Source organism: Amphiprion ocellaris, chromosome 2 (assembly GCF_022539595.1).
Source record: "Amphiprion ocellaris isolate individual 3 ecotype Okinawa chromosome 2, ASM2253959v1, whole genome shotgun sequence".
Lineage (NCBI taxonomy): Eukaryota > Metazoa > Chordata > Actinopteri > Pomacentridae > Amphiprion > Amphiprion ocellaris.
In genome coordinates, this window is record NC_072767.1 from 22,518,234 (window position 1) to 22,546,089 (window position 27,856).

Here is a 27,856-nt window from a genome sequence, read left to right on the forward strand (position 1 = left end):
TGTTGAGAAAATCAATGAGTAATGTCACAGACGCTTTGTTCATCATTATTTATGCAGTCTGCTTTGTTGAATTCATACAGGTTTCTTCCATTTGTTTGTTGAACCCGGTAGTTTGACATGGTGATTCGGTGACATCTTTTAGTTAGAAAAAGTCTTAAGTTACCGAGACTTCATGCAAATTAGTCACTCAGATAATAGTCTAAAACCAGAGCGCTTTCTGTAATGGATTAAATGTCTGTCTGAAGACTGTAAGTCAGATCTAAGTCATAGTCAAAATCCAAATGTTGTGCATTTACAGAACAACCTCACATCTGACATCATGCAGTATAGAAGTGGAAATGTAGAAGTGTAAGTGTAGTACAGTTTAATCCCTAATACTTCGAGGAGAACCAGTAGATGCTGTATTACTTAATGGCAACTGCTTTGCCATTAGTGCAATATATTTTGTATAACGGCTATTTCGAGACAGCCTGGATGGGAAAGCAAGCACATCACTGAACCCTAACTTCCTTCTACTCTGGAGAAAGCCACCTCAGCAGGCCTGCCTTCCTGCTGCTGGCCCTGTCATCTGTGGCTCTGCTCCCTCTCTTTATTAACTGTCACAGATAAAATGTTCATGTGAATGTATGCTAATGTAATATTCGTGGTACATTACTCCCTCAAAGATGGAAGCTGGGCCGTTTCATTTCCTTTTATGAGACTGCCGTGCTGACCAGCAGAATGGAGGTACAGTAATTACAGCTTCCCTGGCTGCCCGCTGCCCTATACTGGGTGTGTGTTCAGCGGTGCTGCACTGCTGCCAAATGCGAAGAGAAGCTGGCATATCGCAGGACAGCAGGGGATGAGCTGAGCAGCTATAATGAAATCCCTGTAAACCTCGTAAAGTATGGGGACGCAAAGCAGCCAAGATCTTTAAAGTTAGGCCCTTTTCCTACTCAAGCTCTTCTCTGTGAATCTGTCTGAACTGGACATAAATTAACTAGAAAATCAATTGAAGCCTTCCAGTTTGAAGTACGAGTGAGTCAGTCACTCTGTGGTTCGAACCGTTCCCCGAAGGTTAGAAGCAGCAGTTTACTGGTTCAGATTGTTATGAATCTTAACAAATTGTGGTTGTGTCTCAATTTTTAACTGTCTGCATGCTCATTCTTTAACTGACCCACTGCTTGTCTAGTAGTTTGTGTTGCAATTTTCCATGCTCCTGTATGTAGCTATTCTAAACAGAGGGAAATAAATACAGAAATGTACTCCAAAAACTGTGAAAAAGGACTTATATTGATGGACACTACTGTCCTCCAAAGCAATGCACTAAGGAAATAGAGGAGCTTCTCGCAATAAGTGTTAAACTTCTAGAAAGAAACTTTTTCTTAAATGTCAAAGGCAAAGACAGCTGATGGTAGGTGTTGTATTTTTTCCTACATGCATAAAATGTTGAAATATTTTGCCTACTAATTACAAATACACTCTGTAATAAAGAGCATTGTATACAGTTAGTATGAAACTAACTCTACTGGTGAGTTCACTGTATAATTTTGACATTTAGTGGTCTTTTGTTTTATGCTCGATGACGTCTGCTGCAGATGTAAGTCTGCCTGTCGATAAATTTCACCTCTGGCCTCAACCTGTCATGTAGTTCTGAGTGTTGGTGATTTTTTTAAAATTATGCTTTGTCTACTGTTGCAGCTGGTTGTACTGGATAAAAGCAGGAAGCAACATTTTGTTTGCTCAAAGCGATGCTGTCACACAGTTCCCTTCAGCAATCTTCTTTCTGTTTCTTCGGTTGTCGTTTGCTTTCTCTTTCCAAGCTCAGGTCAGCAGTGGCACTGGTTATGGTTTAACCCCACTTAGGAAGGATTTGAAGGAGGGGGATTTACAGCATGTTCAGAACAGTATAAACCAAAACCAGTTCTCCTCATGAATTTATCTTAGCATAAAAGGAAAGAAAAGACTATTTCATAGGGCCTATTTGAACTAAGCAAACAGGCAGCATCTGTGGACAACTAGAAGTGCAGCTTTCCCTTCTCTGTTGGCTGAACAGTCTGTGTGTTAAATATCTAAATGTGATGATGTCTGTTTAAGCTGGGAAGTGGAATGTTTTTTTCTCACACTGACCTACTCAACATTTGTACTTATCCACACATTTCAGTATTGGGGCAGGCTGACTGTGTGAGAACAATCTGCTGATGGAGACTGCTGTTAAAACAGTACAATGCCTTTCCAAAGAGCACTCCAACAGCTTTTGTTGAGTTAAAGGAGGGATGTTTGAAACTAGTCATACTCCAGTTTCTGCCAGTTGTTTTTGGAATGTCATTTATCTAGTAGCCATTGATCAGATCTAATCATCATTGTTATTAAGTAAACCAAGTTTGAACAAAAACCTTATGCATTGTTGGCTTATTATTGTTGGCTTTGTGCCAACTGCAATTTTTCAATGTTGAATGGTCATATTAGATGTTGCAAAAGTTCCAGATGAGTTAACTTGTGTAAAAGTCATCCTTGTGAGCTTCCGACTGCTCTGAATAAAACATTTCTGAAGTTTTTTCTACCTTTTAGATGGTTTGCGTCACAGACTTCTCAATGCAGTCATCTCCAGGCACAGCATGCCGTCAAAGTCACAGTGTGGTCCTTATGGTAGTTGTGTGCACTGTTCCTTCTAAGCTGCGCGCGTGCGCAATTGCGCACTGCTGACACGGCCTCCGCACACAGAAAATCTGCGCTGCGCACAAAAAAAAAATCCAACCTAAATTGAAAATAAAATAAACACGTAACAATTCATTCTGTTCTATTTTTCAATGTGAGTCAGTGAGTGACCGGTGACTGGCTGCTGCAGCCAATGATGCGATTCACATACGTATTTACCATAGACTGTATATAATGGTATTTACGCAGCTAATCAACGTCAGGCGTCCTTATGCGTAGCTACCGTTGTTGTCATAGATATGAATGAGTAGATAGGACACGCCCCTTTGAGCTGCGTGCTACAGCGAGGCTAAGCTAGTGGGGGAAAAGTTTCAGTGCATTCCGTTGATGTAGACGGCGTGAAAACGGAAACAAGTATGCCGGCTCACTGTGCTGCATACAGTTACACACTACGTCGTACGATTGAGACAGTCTGAGGACTGATATCTTTTAAGTTCTGAGTACTTCTCTGTTAGTTTGAACCTTCAGACAGTCTGAGGACTGAAATTTTTAAAATTTCTCAGTACTTCTCTGTTAGTTTGAACTTTCTGGTTAACAGAAGCCTTAAAACTTGTGACCATGAGTCTTGATTTCACATTTACACCATCCATCTGAGTTCTTCTCAGACCTTCACCTGTGGGTTTTTTAGAAATCCTCAACAAACTTTGATTCTCTTCACTGAACAGTAAAGTTTGTGGAGATCAGAAGGTAACATTAGTTTGATTGATGCCTTCAACTACTAGTAGACTTTATCTGGAAATGAAATGAGTTCTTAGTAAATCTATCCACAATCAAACCAAGAACATAGAAAGAGGAAATGTTTGAAGAAACAACTTGATGTTTTCATTTCAGACTAGAAAACGCTTTAAGACCTTCATCTGTTTTTGCTCTTTTTGATCGTTTTATTGTCTCTTCTGTTTAATTTGATCTTCTAAAGTCTAACTGGTGTCTTTTGAAATGTTCGTCTTTAGTTTGATTCTTCTTAAACGTTTACTTTTGCTCTTTTCTCACCTTTTATTCTTTTCTAATGTCTGATTTGATTTCCAAATGTTTTGTCTTTTTAATGTTTAATTGTTTTTTCAAATGTTTTATCGGCTTGTTTGAGTTTCTTTTTCTTTCCCAATATTTAATGTTTCGATTAAATCTTTAAGGTTTTTCTTTTTAAATGTTTTACCACCTTTTAATGTTTAATTTTCTTTTTAAATGCTTCATTGTATTTTCTGTTTGATATTTGAAGTTTTATTGTCTTTAAGATGTAATTTTCTAATTAAACATTAAATTTTTTGTCTTTTTTTTTGGCCTTTTTCAGCTTTTTATTGGATAGGCGTAGTGAGAGACAGACAGGAAACGGGGGAGAAGAGTCGGAGGGAAGACATGCAGCAAAAGGCCGCAAGTGAGAATCGAACCCGGGACGCTGTGTTGGGGACCAGCCCCTGTACATGGGTCACCCGCTTAACCCGTTGAGCTATATGGGCACCCATGTTTTGTCTTTTTAAAGGTTTAATGATCTAATTAAATGTTTTGCGTTTTTTAAAATGTTTGATATTCTTCTTGTCTAATTGTATTTTTTAAATGTTTAATTCTGGAAAATATTTTATCTGTAATTTTGAATATTTGTATTATAAAAATTTTGTTTAATTTCATAATGACATGTATTGTATCGTGTCGAATGATCTCATTCAATATTTTGTCTGTTTAATAGAGTTAAACATTAAATTACATTAAATTATATTAAACAGACAAAATATTGAATGAGATCATTCGACACGATACAATACATGTCATTATGAAATTAAACAAAATTTTTATAATACAAATATTCAAAATTACAGATAAAATATTTTCCAGAATTAAACATTTAAAAAATACAATTAGACAAGAAGAATATCAAACATTTTAAAAAACGCAAAACATTTAATTAGATCATTAAACCTTTAAAAAGACAAAACATTTAATTAGATTATTAAACCTTTAAAAAGACAAAACATTTAATTACAAAATTAAATGTTTATTTAGAAAATTACATCTTAAAGACAATAAAACTTCAAATAGGTATTGAAAACAGAAAATACAATGAAGCATTTAAAAAGAAAAGTAAACATTAAAAGGTGGTATATGTACATATAATTTAATTGTATTTAATGTTTAACTCTATTAAACAGACAAAATATTGAATGAGATAATTCAACATGATACAATACATGTCATTATGAAATTAAACAAAACTTTTATCATACAAATATTCAAAATTACAGATAAAATATTTTCCAGAATTAAACATTTAAAAAATACAATTAGACACGAAGAATATCAAACATTTTAAAAAACGCAAAACATTTAATTAGATCATTAAACCTTTAAAAAGACAAAACATTTAATTACAAATGTAAATGTTTAATTAGAAAATTACATCTTAAATTTCTTAAATCTTTTTAATAATAAAACTTTTAAAAAGTTTTATTGTATTAATTTTTTTCCTTTGATTTAATTGCTTTTTGTTATGTAGTTTATTTCTTTAATCTTATTTTTCTGTCAAGATTTTAACCCCAACCTTAAAAATGAAATAAACCCTTAAATCACAATGAAAATACTTCTGTTGTCACAATCATGAGTTAGTCAGTTATTCAGTTTATCAATTCAACTTTATTTGTTTTGCACCTTTCACACAGATGACAAAACTAAACAAGCAAAGAAAAAAACTATGATTAAAACTATGAATAAAACTCAAAAACATTTTTTAAAAAAAGATTTAACATGGTAATAAAATATGTTGTGTCCAGGGGATGGAGGGAGTTTATTGAAGTCTTCTTGGGCTCACATGGGAAATCATTTAAAATATAAACTTGATATTCAGTCTAAGGAAACTGCAGAGCGACAGAAGAACCAACAATATCTCCTGTTTTCTCCTTTAATGAGTCGACTCTTCTTGTGCTTTCAGACCAAAGAACTACAGACTCTTCACAACCTGCTCAAACTCTTGGTACAGGACCTCACCACACGGGTCAAGAAGGTTTCTGTCTCATTTCTACTCTGAAGCTCACCTTCTCCTGCTCAAACTGCTGACAAATGTTTCTGCTTCTCTAAAGTCTGGTCTCCAGAACTTCCTAAAAACTCTCAAAGTCTCTTCTGCTGCAGGTTGCTTTGTAGAACTGTTCCAGAAAACCTCACTAAACCACATGGAGGGGCCTCAAGATAGTCGTCCAAATGAAACCATACAAAAACCAAACTAGTACAACCCAAACGCTAAAGTCTCCTGCAGCCTACCAGAGAACCTCTGAGAACAGAGAATCAGGACAGGAACTCTTACCTTCTGGACAACCAACATTGGTTCTCAAACAAGAATACAGAATGTGTCTGACCAAAAACCTCTAAAGACTCACTACAGCCAAGATAAAGACACAACTCAGCTGGACCAAATCCACTAATCACTGCACACATTAGCACCATGTGCGAACTGTGGCTAAAGAACCACATTTACCAAGACAACTATCCAGTACAAAGCCCTAAAACACACCAAGAAACACATTAAAGATGATTTTACTGCTGGAAGCTGCAAGCCAACGCCTAAAGAACAAACTAAAGCAATGGAGCTAAACCCAGTTCACTGGTGGAGAGAAGCAGAGGAAATGTTTGTCTGCAGCTAAATAAAGCAGGAAGACACTGAGCTGCTCAGGTGTTCCTGATAACACCAAGCAGCCACCTGGACAGCCAATAGGAACACAGCCACCTGGACAGCCAATAGGAACACAGCTTACTGGGAGTCCAGAGGGCTGGGTTAGTGAAGGAAATTTAGTTTAAAGTTGAAGCAGAAAGTTGACAAAGAAAGTTGAAAACCACCTTCTGATCCCTGAAATCTCTGAGTTTTCACACAAAGAACACCTGAACATGTCAAACTGGTTCCATAGTAGAACCATCATTGTAAAAACGTAATAGTATGGTGTGTTGCTCAAAAAACATTAGGACCCGGCTGTCAGGGGACAAACATGTAAGAAACATGAGAACAGAGAGAACCCAACCAGTAGGTCACAGTTTATCATCCCCCAGTCATCTCCTGAAGTCCATATGGTGAGAGACATCAGTATCTGGTTGTTAATTTACCAGAGGATGCTTATAATCATGCTGATGTGGTCTGTACTCTACAGTATTTTAGTGACTCAATAAATGCCTAAGTTGTTTTTTTTTTTAAATGCTTTTTAGTTTTTAATAAACATTTAATAGCCTATATGTAATCAATAAATGGCCTTTGCCTATCTTAAGAAAAATTCACTCAGAACTCTGATATGTTAACAATACTAAACAAATCAATAAATACATGCATACACACAAAAATAAGTTAATACATTAACTGTGTTAAGATAAGATTTAGATTTTTAAAAAAAGTTGTTTATGTTTTTGCAGAATCCAGTATTACTCACTGGTTGGTCATTACATTTTGTTAGTTTGATTTCACTGTTTTAAATGATGCCACCTCTTTTTAGACAGAACCTGTGATAATAAAACAATACAAAATTTTTAGTTCCGTGTTAATAAAGCACTTAAAGCTTTAAGTATGGCTAAATGCTTTTTTCAAAATTAAATATATCACTCCTTAGGTGGTAGTGGCCCCAAGTTCAGTAAAGTTGGAAAGATATTCACAGATTCAGACTTCCAGCATCAATAACTCGTTAGATATAGGTTGTCAAAACATAAACGGTGCCTCTTTCCCATTGTTGCAAGGCAGACAATGTGCTACAAGCCCAGTTTTATCAAAAGTAGCTGTCTTTCAAGCTACAGGAATAACATTGGTGTCTATGGAGTGAACAGGGTCCGTCTGCAATTTGTAAAACCGCTGCAACAGTAAAGAGAGACAAATATTCAATAACTTCACTCTTATACATTGTAGTGTCACTAAAATCACTGCAGCCTTCAACTGGCTCCTGTTGACAAAGTGTTTTAACAGAAATGTAAATGCTGTAATTTGATTCTTTTAATGAACCATGTAACTTGAATGGATGTGATGCTGGTGTGACCACAGTGCACACATCTGATGTTGCTCACAGTGGTCCAAGGGACGCTCAGGGAGTTTGTGTGTTTGCTCAGACTCATGAAAAATTAGAGGGAACATTGGTTGTGTGTACACATTCTCACAGAACAGTCTACTTGAGAATAATATTATGGGTATTTAATGCACTCTAATGTACAAATAATGTGTAGTTACTCAACAGAGACATCTTGCTGTAGTATTTGTTGCTGCGGATGCTAATTCTCATATTGTGGATGGAATTATGGCTCAAATATGTACAGAGACATTTGATAAGTTGCCATGTATAATGATGAACAAGAAATTATGTTACTTAAGACAATTGGCTTTCAGGCTTTGAGGTTGTGCTCACTGGATGCTGCCCCTCAGCATGCTTTCGGAAGCTGACCAATCAGAAAACAGTTGGTTTTCAGGTAGGCGGGCCTTACAGAGACCAGAGCCCACATTGCCTGTGTAAGGTAGAGACACAACTGAGTGGCTGTCAAACAGGCAATATGAGATCAATAAGGATTTATTTTAAAACTCTGAATCATGCAAAGCTATTCTAGGGGAGTGCCAAAATAAAAATGTAGAGCTGGAATAATATGTCTCAATTTAATGAACTAAACTGAAAGCCCCCTAGACACTAACAACATTATTACTCTGCCAAGGAATGACCGGGTTATGTGAAGATCGGTGTACATTTGTCTGTGATTCTGTCTGTCTGACTGTCTTTCTGTGTGAAACATTACTCAAAAACAGACTAACGGATTTGGATGAAAATTTCGGGGAAGATCGGAAATGACACAAGGACCAAGTGATTAGATTTTTGCAGTGATGTGGCTTATAGTCTGAATCCACGGCTTTGTTAAGGATTTCCCGTTGTGAGATAGGTGCTAGCTAGGTGCTTATAAGTTTAGACACATCCTTTGCAAGACAGCAACAGCATGGAACCGTTTTCTTTCATCTTTATGTGTGTTTTTGGACTTTTTGGCAGCGTCTTTGTCATGTCAAGAAACCACTTCTTAGATAATCACTTCCTGTGCTGCTGGAATGGTGGCAAAATAAAAGCCCATAACATTAAAAAATACGCCTTCAAAATAGAAGCATGGACAGAACGGTTATTTTACCAGTAGCTAAACAAAGGCTTGCCAAAAATGATGAACTGATCAACAGACCTTTATAAGAGTAATTTACACACAATTTGGTATCCATACATAACATGCACATGCATAACACATGCCTGTGCTCAGTGCAAGGTCATTTTTTATTAAAGATTTCATCCGTCGGAAATGATATGTCAGCTGAGCAGCCTTGGCGGAGTACTGCGCTCTCTGAGTGCTTTTCTAGTTACCAATGTGATTTGAGCAGGTATATTTTGAGAACATAGTAAATAATTATGCGCTGTTATGTTTAATGTGTTAACTTTTGAACAGGAGTAGCTATGTTGCTTTCCTAGAGCACTAACAGCTGTTGTCATAAATGTATTAATCACAGTAATAGTATTATTAGCAGCGCAGTCATGTCTGTAATAGTGGTAAAATTGTAGTAGAGGGTAGACGACAGATCGGAGAGCCATAGTCATCACACTAGCCTAGATATCTAGTGATAGTCTTTTGTGAAAAGCTAGGAAATTGAATTTGATGTTTGTATAAAAATTACAGATGGACTGTGAGCAATAAATATTTCATTTGCCCTGTGAGTAAAGGTATTCACCACGTCTTGAGTCACAGCGAGTGTGTAGAAAGGCTGAATCAGGAGCTGGCAGGCTGGAGTACAGTAGCCTGGAGAGCTGCATAACGGCATAATGTACACCAGTTATAAATCTGCCAGCAGCGTATACGGCATCAGAACATGGTCCAGATTGGACGGAGAAATAGACTCAAAGTGTGTTCCAACTCTCTGTTGTCCTATCTCTCTCCATCTTCACGGGGACAAAGTCGTTTTACCATCTGTATCGATCATGCCCTTTTAAAGGGCCAAGAGGATCATTCTGGAGAGTGGTTCTCCACATTCATTGCATTCTTTCGCCCCAAATGACCTTGAGCAAAATCAAGTAATTGAACTAAAATGTTCTGTGTCATCAATCTCTGTCCACTGGACCGTATCTGCTGCGGCAGCTTAAGAGGGAAGATAGGATAACGGTTGGTTGAGCTTCTGTGGTTTCTTCAGTACATGAAGAGGGATTTCAAGGCCACATATAAGCGTTTGATTCCAGGAAGTTAATCTATTTACCAACAGGGATATTATAGCATCCTAAAAGTGTAGTTGTGAACTAGTCAAAAAAAGTTGGTGACAGTTTTCTTTCCACATATAATGTAATCTTTCCCACATTTACTTTGTTTGCATCTTTTACTGTGTTTAAAAGTACCCTGAAAACCGAACTTCTGAAATCAAACAACTTTAATTTGTACAATGTGCAAAAAGAAAAAAATGCACTTTGTCTTGTCAAGACCTCCTCTGTCAAACATTGATGTCAAAGGAACATTCACATGAATGACAGGACACAATGCTTCCTAGCAGAATGTTGCATTATACCAACACAATCAATGTTATTCACTTTACTTGTCTTTGGTTTGAATATCTTGGTGTAATGAACACAGAGAAGTCAGTTAGTAGTATGGAAGTTTCAGCAGAACCTTCAAAACTTTGAATGGATTTCTGGAGTGTAAAACTTAAGGTAAACTTGTCTTGTTTAATGAATGCTATAAAAAAAGACTGTCTCCTTCAGGACCATTTTCAGGGAGCCTTATGTAAGTAGGCAAAATTATTCTACTCCCAAGTGACAAAAGATATGAGATTTTCAATATCACTAGGTAGAAGTGAACTATCTTAACAACTGTTGAACAGACTGTACTGAACCTTCGTATAGACATTTGTAGTCCCCAGAAGACTACATTTAATTCTACCAGCAGGTCAAAATATTAACTTCTATTCAATTTTGTGCCAACAGTCATACTTCTAAGAGGACATTTCCTGCTGAAAGTAATAATCCCTCAAACTTTTTGCCACTTATTTCAGCTACTGATGAGAACTAGTATGATTTACTGGGAAATTCTGTACAGGCATTTATGTTCCCCAGATAATTAGGCCTGTACTGTCTTTGGTGAGCCTGTTGCATGCAGCACTGCAGGAAAATTGACATTGGCAGACTCAGTGTGTATTAGCTTGATTGTTGTGACATTTGGTAAACACATCTGAATCCCCTTTAGAATCAATTGTAGTAACTTCACCTTCTGCACTGTTATCAGGTCATGCTTCTATTTGCCCGACATTTAATGTGTGGCCAAACCTCTAAAACTAACCTCAGCTGTACTGTGTGGTCAGTGTTCAGCAAATGTGGTTGTGAACTAATACTGACATAGAATATTTTAAAAAATTGGATGACTTGATAATCAAGTAGTTAAGGTGCAAACCAAATGGAAGGAAATTCTGTCATCAATGAGTTCCTGGTTAACTTTACTGGCTACACGTTTAATGCATGTTATTCCCCTGCTCTCTACCATGACTATATACAGTATATCTAAGACCAATTGGTCCCAAAAAATTAATTCCATGGTAATGTACATACATTTCCGAGGTCCATCCATGGTTACACTGCAATCATCAAACACAAGTGAACTTTTAACCTCACAACACCAGAAAAAAATCTGAATAATCCAAACAGTTATGTTGTGACTTTATTCAGATCCGTCACTCTGTCAACTTTTCCAGTGAATCTTCAGCAGATTATGTTGTTTTTGTTTTTACATTTCATCCATGATAATACTTCTACGCTAAATAATCTTCATGTAAAAGAAATACCCCAATTTCTAAAACGCCTCCCCAACCTCAATGTGTTTACTTCACACCCACGAATGCAAATAAACACATGCTTACACACACATGCAAACGCACACAGACGCCCACGCCGGGCCGCAGCATAGACGGCAGAGAGAGGAAGCAGATAGAGGGAAGCTTTTGGAACACCAGATAACAGGATTAGACAAATTACAATTCAACTGTGACTGTGAATCCTGTTTGGATGTGTGACTTGTTTTCTCTGCTTACAACTGCAGTCATGGAGCTGTGGAGCTCGGATGACAAAATGGTGGTTTTCCAGATTAAGGCTGAGGGTTGAAATTGTGCATGAATTATTGCCTGGATGGGATTTGGTTCTGAGCTGCTGCTGCTAAGACACCTGAAGCTGTCAGGAGCAGAGAGGAGTTTAACAGGAGATTTGGCAGGTTTAAAAAAACAGATTTTTGTGCTTTCGGTACATTTCAACATTCTCACGTGTTCATACTCAGCTCTGTATTATGTTAAATCCATGGCTCAAAGGCACTTCTGTTCCTAAGCAGCTGAAAATTGAATAAACAACTACTGAAATGGATTAAGGTTGGGAAGGAAATAATATTAGACCTGTACCTCATCCACATTCAGGTCAAATTAACCTTGCAAAGACAGCCCACAATATTAACTTGTCACTGCGGTCTGACAAGACCATGGCTGAAAGTACATTTCAAGTGCATTCGATGAGTGACAGTTCTCTCCTTGAGTTGGATATAAACATTAAGACATCATACTGATGTGATGACACCATTAAACACTGAGCTGTTTTGACCTTCACTTCCAGTTTGACCCACTAAACAGCCAATAAAATCAAAGAGGCTGTCAGGCTTTTTTAAACAACATAGTTTCTTAGTAACACTTAAATGAAAAACAGGACATACAGCTGCTCAGTAATTTGTTGACCTGCTCAATATATTGTTTCAGCATCAACATCATGTTGCAACTTTTTTATGCTTAGGATAAAAAGAAAACGTGTGGTTCTCATTTTCCAGGACTGATCTACAAAATAAGTCTGTCTGATAAAACATCATTTACTCCAACTTAAAAATTTTTGGATACACAGTTAAAACAAAGAAAGAACTTTTTTCAGCAGCAGAAGTACCCATGGTGATCTAGCATGTTAAAAGAGAGCCATCATATTATGTTTATTTTAAAACGTGAAGGAGAATGCAGTTTAGCTGTATATGAACATACTACAGGAGAGACAGGGTTGGTTGTTTACATGCTTTACAGTCGAGTAAGTTTTTTGGATACACCAGGTAGGAGAGTGGTACAATAGTACAACCTTCTAGAGATAAAAGCTTAACTTTACTTAATTTTGCTGTTCATATTTTTTTCTCTCAGCTTTTGTTGCAACTGCAGTCAGTTTTCTTTTTCAGATTCAACCTTAAGAATTCTTGAGTTAGCTACTTGTGATGTGTGCAATCAAGTTATTTCTACTAACACTGCCAATTGCTAACATATACAGACTGAAGAGAACAGGACCTATGATAGAGCCCTGAGGGACACCACGTCAGGTCTGTTTTTCATTTTTAGAAAGAAGGATAAGGATAAGGATAAGGATAAACTTTATTGATCCCACAGTGGGGAAAGTTCACCGTTACAGCAGCTCCAAAGAAAAAGTATAAAGGCAGTGCAGGAATAGATAAGAAAAAGAAACACAGTGCAAAAATTGCACTGTTGAGGAGTTAGTTAGATGCTTTACCAGTTACAGGTTTTAGGGATCTTCAGGGAAAACCATGCTTTGTTGCGTGTCAGCTATTAAAATTAAAAGTCTTCCTTTGAGCAGGACTACCGTGTTTTTAGGATCTGGTGGATTCGAAAGTGTTGCACATAGTAAAAATTCATTTAAATGCTGCTCATCTGAAGTTACAAATACTTCAAAATCCTCAAATCATGTCAAAGTTTAATATCTAAAAGTGGAATGTCTTTGTCTTTATGAACATTTGAGCAAGCAGGTTGATGTCTTGCTCGAACATACTCAGTATTGCAGGAAACCTACAGACTTTATGTTTCAAGAATGGATGATGTTTGTAGTGTGTAAGGAGAAGCAAAGACAGACGCTATGTGACTGGTGGTTTGAGCATTTTAAGATCCAAAAAATCAATCTTGTAAAAATCCTCTATGGCAGTCAAGGTCCTTCATATGCTGCTGAAGACTGATGGCTGAGAAATCCGGAGGGAACACTCCATCAGAGAGTGAGCGCTCTTCTGTCATATTCTCATTACTCTGGTTTGCCAGAAACGGCATCTGGGAGACCTGTAATTTTACAACATAACTTTTTTTTTTTTATCCTACAAATAAAATACCTTGTGCGACAGAGACAAAGGAAAGCAATAAGAGAAGTGGGTACAATGAAGTGCCAACAAGCTAATAAAAAAGGCTGATAAAGCCCACAAAAATTAAAGACCAATGATTGCAGGTGTAAAACCCTTTAAGCATCAATGTAGTGTACTACGCTGTATTATTAGACCTTTCATTATCGAACATAATGGAGTGAAACACAGTGTAGCATATACTGTATATCATAACAAATGACAAAGACATGTATCATAAAACATAATTTAATTTAACTGTTTCGTGAGGGATTCTATAGCATAGGATTATTTTTAACATAACACAATGCACAAATATATGTTTAAAGTAACATAAGGCAGCCGGACCTATCGATAAAATTATTGTGATGTAATACAAACTATACATTGCAGTTTTAAATGTCGGTATAGTACTGCTTTGTCTTGTGATGAGGACATCTCATAGCATGGGATATTTGCAGTAGTATACACATTGATTGTCTGAGTAAACTGCAGTATATATGCTTTTCATTCATTCAGCTTGACATCCTGCTCTAAGGCAATTCCTGTTTATGAGTGTTTTGTATTGTCTTATACAATCAATAGCAAGCAGTGTTGTTGCCCAGTCAGTGTGAATTTTATGTGACATAGACGCTGGACGATAGTGATTGCTGAGAGCAGTTAATGTTTTTTCATAAGAATCTAAGAAAATATGATCGTCAGTAAGATCTGTTTTATTTATGTTACCAAAGGATGTTCTGCTATTTTGACTTAAAAAAATCTGTACATCTACAATAGTATCATCCATACTTTTCTGTTGTTTTTCTACATGGATAGAGGTGTGTGCCTAGTTAAACGGGAAAACGCTGTGCTTGTTCTTTCATCTGCTCTGATTCTTTGTTTCCACCTGGGGCAATCAGCCAACAGTGACCAAAATCACAGTCTAGCAACAAACTACCTCAATCAAAATTTGGTTGAGGTGGATTGATGATCTGTAGAATGTTTTATGTTTCTGCAAAAATAGGACCTAAAATGTAATCACATTTTCATACAAGTCCTAAAGATTGATGAAGAAAACCCTCACTTAAATGTGATGACAATGTTATACGTTGTTACTGATTTATTGAGGAAAATAATCCAATATTACGTACCTCTGCAAACCTTTGAGTTCATTGGCAGAAGCTTTCTTATTGCATTTCTATGTACGGCATGTTGTTCAATGTTTTCCAGATGGTATACTGACAAAAGCCAATGTGAGAGAGGCTCAGAAGTTAGTTTGGGTTCCTGTGTGACCTCCTGGATTATGTGCTTTAATATTGTAGTGAGGGCTGTACAGTGGCTTGGTGGTTAGCACCGTTGCCTCACAGCTGGAAGATACCCGGTTTGCATCCCGGCCAGGGCCTGGGATCTTTTTATGTAGAGATTGCATGTTCTCCCTGTGCATGCATGGGTGTTCTCCAGGTTCTCTGGCTTCCTCCTACAGTACAAAAACATACTGAGGTTAATTGGTGATTCTAAACTGTCTGTAGGTGTGAATACAAGTGTGAATGTTTGTCTGTATGTGTAGCCCTGTGATAGACTGGTGACCTGTCCAGGGTGTCCTCCCCTTTTTATATGAAAGATGATATGTCATGAGCAAAAGTAGCGGTCAACACCATGGCTGAGCATTTCTACTTTAACACTGCAGTCCACCGATGACTGTCAAAACACAGATTCACACCTCTGGGGTTTAATATGTAACAAACCTAAAGAACCAGTCCTGTCTAGTTGCAGGTTGGGCCTTTTTCTATTCTTCTATTTGTCAGAATACTTCTTCTTACTTCTTCAGTCTTTTTCAGTTCAGACATTTATGGTTGAATTATTCTAATTATACAACTTACCATTTTGAGTCACAGGATAGATTTACAGTGTTTAGGTGAGCTGGTGTACTTGAGCTGCATGAAGCAGTGGAGGGGTTTGTGGAGGTTCACCCGTTTTAGCTGTTATCATATCATACAGTAACTGTTATCAAGTTGCATTATTCCAATACTGATGGGCCAGTAGGGGCTTCTTCCACCTTCTATTGAGCTCATTAGTCTCACTGTCTCTATGTTTTTACTCACTGTTTTTCTTTCTGTGTTTACTTGCATGTTCAGTTTTTATTTGATTAAGTTTGGGCACCAGAACTTCTTGGTTAGGTTGTGGTGCAGAAATACCGTGTCACTGTGTTTCCCACATGTTACAAAGCTTCATTTTGCTTGTTTACAGGGTGGGAAAATTTTACATGCAGTTATTCACATGACCGCAAGAGGTTGTCAGTGTTATCAGGGTTACTAACTGTTTATCAATCATCAGAGAGGATGACAGTACACTCCTACTGGTCCTTCTGCTAGTATTTGGGAATGATGTGTGATAATAACAGTCATTTAATGCTAATTATATCTGAAATGAGTGGAAGATAGAGGCGGGGACTTCGTAGCACTGCACATTCAAAAGAAAGTAACAGTGCAGAGTTTGATCTGAACCAGTTTAAGGCAGAAAAGCATTGTTTTTATGGAAACATCTCAGAAATATGTAACTTTACTACACAAAGATGAGGTTTTTGGGGTTAAATTAACAACTCGAGTGGGACATTAAATGATACAGAGCGACCACCAAAGATCTTCATTCTGTTCTCTGAAAACACGTGACTCCAATTTCAGCATCAGATTACCTGCTAATCCTTTTTATATTTTGCCACTCTCAAATATGTAATATTGGATTATTTTCCTCAATAAATAAATTCTAAAGTATATGTTTTTTCATTTTTTAAACTGGGTCCACTTTATGTAAATTCCGACCTCGTATGAAAATCTGATGATATTTTAGATCGTAATTTTTCAGAACTTAGGAAGATTTAAAGTTTTTACAAACTTTCCAACAACACTACATTTTTTAAAAATGCTTTTATGTACACAAATAATTCAGATTTTAAAAAAATGTTTATAAGTCCTAACTATACTTGATTTTACCCAAATGTAACTTAACATCCCATTAGTAGACAATATACAATTTCAGCATTCACAGACATCAACATTTCTTACAGACGCATGTAAATATATAAGTCATCAAAATGACTGATAGGTGTCAGAGTGTGAAATTGAACTGTCTGGGTGGAATAAACACACGTATTTTCTGCCTCAAGCTGAAATGTTTTAGTTCCAAGCTTCAGGAAAAATAATGATATTCCCAGAAATAATCTAATGATGAATGTGCCGAGGCCAGAATGCAGTGCAGCTCCAGTTCACAACAAGGTGACTCACCAAATGGATTTCATCATCCATTCTTACACCTAGAGAAACATTTTTAATAGTATTATATAAATTAAAAGTAGGTAAACAGAGCAACAGAAACCAGAACTGTGGCTTCTTCAACATATTTCTATGAAGTGAAGTGTCACAGGAGCTCAAAATGTGTGTATAAAGAATCTCAAAGTTCTGCTTAAATCTGCAAACCCTTGAAGACCTGAGCTGCTGTCTTTCCTGCTGCGTTATGCATGTAAAGTACAGCAAACTGATGCAAATGACAGGAGTGGCGCTGCCTCAAATGTAGCGGGATTAATCAGATTCCATACCGCACTAACAACTTATATTGGATTAGATATTGGTGGTGAATTTTGAGGTTCAGTGGTGTCATTTAGGAAATGAAATGTAATGGTTTTGGTACATTGAGTGCAGTAAAGACAGCTGTCAGCTCTAATGGCTGTTTTATTAGGATGTTGTGATTTATTTGGTGATTATTAAATCAATGTTTGCCTCTTTGAATACAGTATGTGTGCAGTGTGTGTGTGAGAGTCTTATCAGTGTCCAGGGCTCTTCAGGCAGTGTGGGGTTTTGAGGGCCACTCTAATCTGGACCCAATTGTGACTGATCCAGCTTTCTTTCTGTCTGCACTCAGCATGTGTGTGTGTGTGTTTGTGTATACGAGTGTGTACAGTGTGTGTGCTGATGCAGACAGTCTGTCCAACGAAGTAAACTCAGATTAATCTAACCAACAAGTTTGTCTCAAAGTGCTTGCAGAGCAACATGTAAACAGGAGATAAAAACAAATCTGTGTATTACTTTATGTCTGTGTGTCTGAGTAAAGGATGATATGGTGACAGCGATAACTCCGTTTCCATTTCCTCCTCGCAGTACAAGTCACTGTGCTGGCATTAATTATGAAAAATAGTTTGGTGTACTGAGCCTGAAATTTCACGCACTGGAGAGACTTATGATGAATGATGTTAAGAGGAATGTGTCAGCTGCCGTCTCCACAAATAATTGAAGACTAGTGTACTTTCTGACAGAAACATGTTTTATGAGCTTGGTGCCAGTGTAGCATTTCAGATCGCAGCCTGTGGAAGCAGCACCGTCATCTTTTCTTCACCACAGCAGAGTCTGACAGGACTTCTAGCTCTTTGTGTTTTTCCTGAAGGAACTGATTCAGAGTCTCATAACACTTACACTGTACATAACATCAGGCATACGTCATCACACCTTAATGCAGTTTTCTACTGAGTTTCCTCTCCTTTAAGCAGCCTAATGTGCTTCTACAGTATTTAAGGCTGTCACGGTCATGAAGTTTCCATGTTTTTATTCTATTTAGATAAGTGATATTGACATCTTTGATGGCCACTTTTTTGCTGCAAATCCCACAAACTGCGTCCTCCACTTTATTGTGCTCTACATTTTTTAGTGGCTTCAAACGGTGCCCATGGCGATGCTGTGGTGTTTGGGTTTGCAACTAAATCCATGACATTAATTTCATTGGATTCTCATGAAGACACGGGTGGTCAAGTATCAACAGCACATTGAGTTAACAGTTGGTGGCATTACACCAAAAAAGTAAAAAGGGGCACAAATGGTGGGAAATGGCTTGAAAATAGTGAACGAAGCATGGCATTTCAGTTAGTTTCATTCTGCTGTTTTACAAGTATTTACAAGCAAATGGAAATGATTATTACAGTTGTGCAAAATGATCAAGGTCAGGTCAAATAATTGCGATTAGGTGATGCTGTATTCATCATGACAGGCCTGATAACTAGCTGGGACTTATGCTGTTATGAATAAATAAATAATAATAAACAGTCATAGAAGAATTCCCTTGCATTGTTTTTACATTTTAAATTTCCAAATTCTTGAAATCTTTCTAAAATTAAAAAAAACATTGGAACATCATGCCAATATGCAGCAACGTCCAGGGCTGAAAAAGTTTTTGGCTGTGCAAGTGCCAAAAACTGTAGTTCCACAAATGGCCACTTGAGACTGCTTCAAAAGCAGCACAATCCCCATAAACCCTCATATTCAATTGTCCAACTTTGCAGCAGAAGTAAACATGTTTACTCTCTCTCCACTGAAAATGGTTTTGGCCTCTATAGCTAATTTCAGTATCAAGGATGAAACCTAGGCATTATTTAGGACATGGCTCATAGATGTTTGCATGGCCCACCTCAGCTCCACTCACATTCCATCTTTTTTGATCAACTAGGAGTTTGAAGGCATCAGATACTGCCAAGATGGTGACATCGGAGCTATCACACTCAGCTTCAAAACTACTCCTCTGGAAACCTACGAGTGATGTCACAGATGGATCACCATCTTTATATGAAGAATCTGAGTGAATTGATGGCTTTCATCCAGATCTTAGTCAGACACAGTGGAGCGATTTCTGTTGTACCACTAAACACACCACCGGATTGTGTGGCAGTTTAGTTGTAGTGACCACAGTGATTCTCACTGGCCCAAAGGCTTTTTGTCAAATGTAGAGATTAACAAGTGTTAACAACAACATGTCATTTTAGGTCACAGTATTTATTTGCCATCCATATGTGTGGGCATGGAGGACAAGAATGACTCTGAAATTCATAGTGTATGAAAAAGATGGGTGACTGATGGAACCTAAAAAAACTACAGTCAGTTTCAATGTGCGCTCCAGCCTGGTGAGAAGCTGTCGCTATTCAAGGGGGATCTTAAAGGGGACTAGTCACACATCAAAGTCTGTATGCAGGGCTAGAAAGAAGTTTACTGACCAGACTTCTGTGGCCTGCTTCCCATCTCTGCTCGAAGCTTAGCACCTCAGCATCTCATATTTACCATAAATCCTGCATAGGTCAGATGCTGCTCTGAATGAATGTCTTATTTATGTGTTGTTGTGGGTTTAGCGGTAATCCGGCCTGCAGACGGGGCGGTCAGCACCACTGAGTGACGGGTTTGTTGTTCTGCTCTCCCATCATGGTGTACTGACAGACGTCATCCATCACATTACATTTACAGGACGAACGTCTCGCATGAAAACATAACACACACTCAGATGTCGAACATCAGAAATCATAAGTGACAGGCTGAGAAATTAGCTCTGTGTGCTTATGCAGGAAGCTGTGAGTGTACACCAACCTGCACACATTTCTGTACCCATGGTTCTATTTCATTTATTCCTTCCTTTTTGCATTATCTCCTTCCTTTCTCATTCCACATCAAAGTGTCTCCCGCCTCCACCCCAATCACGGCTTTGACATGTTATTATCAGCAGGAATAGATTTCACTTCACCTGGACAAGCCTCAGCCTGCAGGCCAAATCCCCCAACCAGCCAAGTCCCTTGCTACTAAATCACTTTTACTGCTGCATGTGTGTGTCTGTGGGCATTTCAGTGTGGATGGGAGAGAGACTTTGCTGAAGAATGAGCGAGTCCAATGAATTTGAGACAGTAAATGTCAGGGTTTTCATTTAAGTACTGTGATTCTCAGTTTTGATCATCTCTCTTCTTGTTTTTCTAATTATTCATATTATTCATAGTGAAACTGAACATGTAATCTGATTGATGCCTATAATATCTTGTAAGTTAAGATGTGGTAGTGAAAGCATAAAATATTGAAGGGGGTTGTATTACACTGTTTTTACTTCCTCTTCTTCTACACCCCTTGTTTTTCAAGTGATTCCTAAGGGGGTGCTGAATTTTACAGTCATGTTCCACAGCGAGATGTTTTTCTGTTCTCATGGTGCCATCTTGTGGACAAAAATGGTTACTTTAGTTAAACCTTTGTCTCCTCCATCTTTTCATGCTTCCTTACCTCTTTCCTTCCTTCTTGCTCTCTTCAGAAATGTTCATACAGCGTGGCTATCCAGCGGTGTGACCTCTCACCTTTGAACCCTGATTTGAATTCTCTCCACCTGTACAACCCTCAAACACTCTTCTGATGTAAGTCTATCTATCTATCTGTCTGTCTGTCTGTCTGTCTGTCTGTCTGTCTATTTTTCTACAATATAATCCAACAAGCCTTGTTATTTTCTTGCTTTCAGGTGTTAAGCAACTTTGCAGAACGTGAGTATATCAGTATAAATCACACTTATAAGTGTAGTCTGTGAGATGAATGCCACAAGGCAAATTCATTTTAACTTAGTTTTATTTGGTTCGTTTTTCTGTTTGTCAAATGGAATGCTGTGATTCAGTTACAATAACTTAGGTATTTACAGTTTTTCTCAGTCACTTTGGTACAGAATTGAAATTCTCAAAACTACTTGTTCAATCTTCACATCATTGTGTCACTTGTGCACATCAAAAAAGCAGTTTCTCATTACTTTGAACAAGTTGCAAATGCTTTGGTACATCCATGCAAATGATTATGTACAATTCTCTGCTGTTTCCTACATTATCAACTGCTTATGTCATGTTGATCTAAATGTATTATGATGTGTCTCTGTTTAATAGTCTCACCCCCCCACAACATTTAGGCATTAGTTCATCGTATAAGACTTTACATGCAAAATGGTTGAACAAGTTGTCAAAATATGTCAAGGATATTTCTGTACATTTCCATTAGACTTTTTTTCTAAATCTGTCCTGAATTGGTAAATTGCTCTCAGGTGAATCTTGAATTTCTCTAAGAAGGGAAATGTGTGAAGGGTTATGGTTTTCTGAAATCACTCAAAGACACAAGAGAAGATATTCATGATGTGGATGAGAATTTGTGGCCCAACAGACAGGAATGTCAGGAGGTGCAGGAAGACTGGACTGGAATTCCTACAGCACTGTATGTACAGTTTTCCCTGAGGAGATTGTCCTATGTTCACTTTTCTACTATTGTTTTTTTCTTTGTTCTATGCAGTGCTGTTTTCCTTTCTGTATCAAAATGACGCGGTCTGTCAACAGATTACAACAGTAACAACATAAATGTGAATCTTGTCCAGTCTCTTGCAATCAATCTCCCACATACACTAAGGTGTAACTTACAATTTATAATAATTGTCATCAAAACTTTAGCCATAGTTTACATCAGAACATCCCTCCAGAATCCACTGTTATAATGACAACATGACTAAGCAATCTGACTGTCTTATCCGCACAATGACACAAGGACTTGTCATTCTGATGGCACTGACATGTTCATTGACACAGATATTTACTTTTGAGAGGTAAACTAAGGATGTTGAGCAAGAGACTGGCTTTTGCAGGTAATCCATGGTGTTTTGCTATTTGTATGAATTGTTTTGAGAAATGCACTTACTGTTTTGCAAATGTCGAGGATGATTCGAGAAATGTACCAAAGCGACTGAGAAAAACTGTAATACTACATCAAAATAAAACAAAGTTTCTTTTATTTTCTATTCAGACATTTGAGCAGCAAAACTTAGAGTTTCAATTTGGTGATAAAGGCATCCAAGAATCAAAAAAGAGCTAAAAATAGTAATAGAAAAATACAGGCTGGTGACAAATTAGATGAAAAACCTGAACCTTTGACACCTCCAGTGGTTCTGGGGGTCATTTTGCTGCCATGGTTTCAGTCCACTTCTCACTTTTGACCAAAGGATCCCTGCAAATCAATACAAACTTGTTCTGAGACAACTTGTTTATCCTATGATGTAACATTTCTATCCAGATGGGGGTGGCCTCTTGCCCCATATCCATAAAGCACAAGGGGTACCTGAATGACTTGATGGAAATTATATAAATCTTGTTTTATGGCCTTCACAGTCACCAGATTGCAACCCAGTACAACCCCTATGTGAGATTTTGGACAAACATGTCAAACTATGCTCTCTACCACCACCAACATGAAATTTAGAGAATCTTAAAGAATCAATACCAAGGCTCACTGGATGGCTCTTGTAGCAAATAGCAGTCCAAAGCATTACTAACACACTTTATGTTGGTTTTTCCTTTAATTTGTCACCCATCTAGATGTAGAAGCGATGCCGCTTTGTTGCAGATTTCAGCTGCACAAACAGTCATTATTCATGCCTGTATTTAGGTCATTTGCATTATGTAGGTTTTCTAACTAAAATAAATTCACATAATTACAGAATGACCTTTGGAGTCCGCTCCGTTCCCCTACCTACAATGAACTAATTATATTGCATGTGTGCTCACTGTGATGTTGACCTTTGTGTTCTTTGATTAAACTTAGTAGTAAGAAGGCTCTCGCTGATGATATGACTCTCTGTGCCTGTGTCAGAGTTTGATGGAGAGCTGGTCGGATGACAGCTGGAACTGTTGTCATAACCGGAGGAATACTGGCCACAGTGATACTTCTGTGTATCATAGCTGTGCTCTGTTACTGTAGACTCCAGGTAGGCCTTCACTGGGCATCTTTGATACATTAGATACATTGTATTATTGCATTGTATTGTCTGTGCTAAATTTCCATCAGTGAATTCAAACACTGCATTAACATCAACATGTGATGATAATTACTGGTAACCTTATTCTTGCTAGAGAAGGTGAGAAATAAGTGAGTATACAGTGTGTACATTTCATATTGCAAAGTCTATATAAAATATATGGAAATAATTATGCAATGCTAGCATTAACAAGTGTTTGTTATTCTAACTGTTTTAGTTTTGTATTTCAAAGATACTGGGGAAACGCAAAGTTCACAGTGTACATGATTTAAACACTGCATTACCAAATAATCTCTGAATGACTAAATTCTGCCTGCGGGGAAGAAAATTTCCACCAATTCACAATGCAGTTTGTCTCCTTTTAGTTATAGAAACCTGTACCAGTAGAAAGATGGAATAAAGGAGAAAAAATAAGATTTTAGGACTCAGGAATGGACTATGTGATTATTTTGTTGATTTTTGTTTGAAGTATCATGAACTTTTTTCAGACTAAAGCTGTCTCTCTGTAGTACTACTGCTGTAAGAAGAATGGGTCTGACAGCGGCTCCATCTCTCAGCAACACTTCGCCTGCAATGCCTGCAGTGTCTCTGGCCTGGACGGATCGATCATCACCCCACTGTCCCTGTCGCCGCCAGAGCCGCCCAAATCCTCCAACCCCACCAAAACCTCCGGGGGGCGTCGCAGCTACTGCCCCAGCTGCTCGCCCTACGACTCCCCCTTCTACATCCGCACCACCGATGAGATGCGCAACGGTGGCGAGCGCATCACCTACATGCCCACACACTATGACAACCAGGCGCTGGCGATGCCACTGCCCGCTGTCCGAGGCTCCCTGCTGAGGGACACCCAGCGAGGGAGGCCTCCTGATTTCTACACCAACACCCGAGCCATCAGCACCGAGGTGTGAGCACCCCATCACCCTTACACACAGACACACACCAGCACCCACCATCAACACAACAATAATTTGGACTCCTATTGCAGCTGCCAGTGAGGATCTGCTGGATGAAGGCTCACTGTTTTTGGAGGTTAAATTATCACGTTTATTTAGGGGTTTTGAATGTTTTAACTGAGAACTGTCTTGGCCAATTGTGGTAAGTGGCAAGAAGGGGCCCCTTTCAAACCCAGTTCCCCACTTCATACCCATAAATTTTAACTTTCCATGTTCACAAGTATACTGATAATTTTGTGATTGATAGTAGATGTTAAACTGTCTGTAGGAAAACTTCCCTTTATCCTCCCGCACGAAGGGTTTGGTTATACACTGTTGACTGTTACTGTGTCTTTCCTGACTGAGGGCTATTTTAGATCATCATTTTTCCAAGCTCCATATCTTCCCAGTGACTGCCAAAAATGATGAAGTATGTAGCAAATATGAAGCAATTTTGACATGCTAAGCAGAATGAAATGTATCTGAAAACAGTGGCAAAGGAAAAGTCAACATCTCCTGTGTAGTTTTGTGGATCTCTGCATAAAACGAGGAGGAGGGCGGACGATTGAAGATTTCTCTATGCAAGCTGTCTAGCAAACTACCGCGGCTCTTCATCTCCAGCCATCTTCTTTCAGCAGTCTTCATCTCCTCAACTCTCCCGGGGGAATTCTGTGTGCACTGTAGTGATATATTGTGATGCTGCACATGTAGATAGACTTACAAGCATTTAAATCTGGATCGTGGATACGGCAGTTGAAAACCCCGCGGGCTCATAGGTCCAGCTCTAAACCTCTTGTTTCTCCCCTGATGTGGAAACCTGTGAACAAGCAAGGATGCCTGAACCTTTGAATGCAACACAGCGGTAAGCTTCGAATGAACTGAGCGAATTTCTCTTTACTGACAGAGATGCAAAAAGTTTCAAATGTAAATATTAACCGGAAAGCAATGAACGCATTTCTTGATCCCATCGTGTTCTTGGCAGAGAGAGATGCACGCTGGGATTTGAACTTGATGCATTTTGAATGAGGGAGTGCCATTTACTGGTTTGTGCTATTTTGTCTGTACACTCCTTCTATATTCCTCTACTACTCTCATGTTGAACCTTTGAAATGCAAATAACCATGAAATTTCCTCTCATTCTTTTATTTTTCACATGGTGAGGAAGTCAATGTACACATTTATGTGGTTGAAAAACTGTCTCACAGTGCTCATTTTCTACCCAGCATCGCTTGCCATACACTATAATATTTCCTGTGGTAACTGTCTTTATATTTCTGTGTACAGCAGGGTTCAGGTAAGCCGAATAAACAGTGCAAGAAGCCTTTAGGACTTGCAGGGTGTGATAATGTTTGGAGAGTTTTGTGACATTTTTGGATAGTGCTGTCTTTCAAGCATTTTTTCAGCAGTGCATAATTAGAACAATTTTATGAGCAACTGCTTCATTTATTTCTTGATTATTTTTTTTCCCATCAATGAATTTCATCATTAAATAGATTCCAACTGCAGTGCCATTACGCTGTGCATCTTGAAACTTCTCAAAACCGCTTTATGTCAGAATTAGTTTTCTCTGGATTAACTAACATGAGCAAATAAATGTACAGAAGATTGACAAAATTAAAGTTTTTCGTTGAAGGTCAATGTCTGATCTGTATTCAGTGAGATAAAAACCTGTGTTTCTCCATGTCACTGTCCACCAACACAGATTTATTGTCATCATTCATTTATTTAGCCATTGTATTTTATTACTTATTTAACCAATTAACTTTGAAAACATAACAAAAAAAGATTTTTAGAAATGTGGTTAAAACAGAAACTGTACACGATAAATACAGAAACAGTAATATTTATTTGATGGTGTTAACTTTTGACAATTAAAGATTTGTAACTGCTTGAATTGTGTTTTTGTGTGGTTACTGACAAGTCATACGCACATGCACACACTCATACATGTATATACATCTTTGGAAATAATTATTAGACCACTGTGCTAACCGTTTTCTGCCTCTTCCTCTTCCTTGATGAAGCCATGTTAATGTGTTTTAAAAGATGCTGTAATTGTTTAACAGGTATGATAAACTTCGAACAATATTATCAGTGTTAATGGTTTGTTATGTAGACTTGGGTAAAGAAAAACAACAGGTATTCTAATAGTTATTTTCAAAGCTGTGTAATATACACTCAGCTCAAATACAGAGAGAAGTCAGTAATGTTTCCAGCAATGTTTCAATTATCCATCCATCCATCCATCCATCTATCTATCCATTATCTATACACCACTTAATCCTCATTAGGGTCACGGTTGGGCTGGAGTCTATCCCAGCTGACTTAGCCTGAAGACAGGGGAGACCCTGGACAGGTCACCAGTCTACTGCAGAGCGCAACGTTTCAAAAATGAGCTCTGAAATCAGCACAAAGCAGATGTCCAGCCAACGACTGTCATGAGGTGAACAACCACTATCACACTGTGAGATTCATTTTCAGTACAAAGGGCTCATTTGCTCTATATTTCCCCCAAAGAACGCTCTTTTGTGTAAGACATAGCCTTTGTCTCTTACATATTTTATCAATCTGATTATTGTACAAGAAAGGAGTGCTGAAATAATGCCTAATGGGAGGTGTTACCAAAACAGCAGTTTAGCACTGAAATGCACATGAACACATACAATATTTTAAAATATGTCAAAAAAAGATGCATGTATATACATCTATGTGCAAATGTGACTCCACATAGGGGCCGGGGGGACTATGGTTACCCATAAAATCTCATTGGCCAGATCTGATAGCTTCTGTCAAGTTCATTCACCGAAAGTCCAGAGTCTAAGTTTCAGTGAATGCAATGTCTAAGTGAAGTATAGCAGCCATCAGTTGGCCATTTGTCGTGTCACTAAACATCACAGGGAACACAAAGGCACAGTTGGTGCAATTAGTTGATCAAGGCGACATACAGATCCCCAAAAACTGTAAACAGGAGCTGCAGTTCAGTTTGTTGCTTCCAGAGTGTTGTAGGAGTCTTTCCTCTGAGTTTATTAAATACTTGCAGGATCAGAAAGCAGCAGTCTCTCTAAAGCGAGAAGTGCATGCATTTGCACACAACACAACACAACAACACAGCGGTAACTTCATGAATAACTTAAAAGTCTAAATTATCCTCAACACTGAGACAGGATTGATTAGGATCTAATAGTAAATTATACTTTTCTTGTGCTGTCACACACACAGTCACAGTTAATCAGTTACAGTTAAATCATTACTTACACAGCTGAATCTTTGATATTATTTTACTGTTGCAGTATGATCTATTTAGTGAGGTAAAAAAATGTCTGGTACATTAAATTTTTTGTGTGGGAGATTTTTCCGTTTCATAGCAGGATATTTGCAGCAGATATTGTGCCTGGATGCACTACAAAGCGTTTCCTCTCTAATCATTAAAGTAACTATCAAAATCCTTAATGTGGTAGTCAAGTCACAAGGAAAACACATTTTATTGTGCCATAGTTAGCTGTAGTTAA

At 37.9% G+C, this 27,856-nt stretch overlaps 1 protein-coding gene across 4 annotated transcripts in view; it reads left to right on the forward strand.

Annotated features, from left to right (window-relative positions):
• fam163ab (family with sequence similarity 163 member Ab) overlaps nucleotides 1-26,241 on the forward strand; it is a 35,014-nt gene extending 8,773 nt beyond the window's left edge. Inside the window, exons 2-7 of one of the 4 annotated variants that reach the window (XM_055005898.1) lie at nucleotides 3,986-4,069; nucleotides 5,615-5,686; nucleotides 20,896-20,995; nucleotides 21,097-21,118; nucleotides 23,250-23,364; nucleotides 23,925-26,241. In XM_055005898.1, the coding sequence (XP_054861873.1) occupies nucleotides 23,272-23,364; nucleotides 23,925-24,323 (492 nt within the window). In that variant the 5' untranslated portion in view covers nucleotides 3,986-4,069; nucleotides 5,615-5,686; nucleotides 20,896-20,995; nucleotides 21,097-21,118; nucleotides 23,250-23,271 and the 3' untranslated portion in view covers nucleotides 24,324-26,241. Of the gene's footprint in view, nucleotides 1-3,985; nucleotides 4,070-5,614; nucleotides 5,687-5,708; nucleotides 6,451-20,895; nucleotides 20,996-21,096; nucleotides 21,119-23,249; nucleotides 23,365-23,924 lie in introns of those variants that run through there. The other 3 variants (XM_055005907.1, XM_035947954.2, XM_023269914.3) reach the window with 3 other exon arrangements.
• The last annotated feature ends 1,615 nt before the right edge of the window (nucleotides 26,242-27,856 follow it).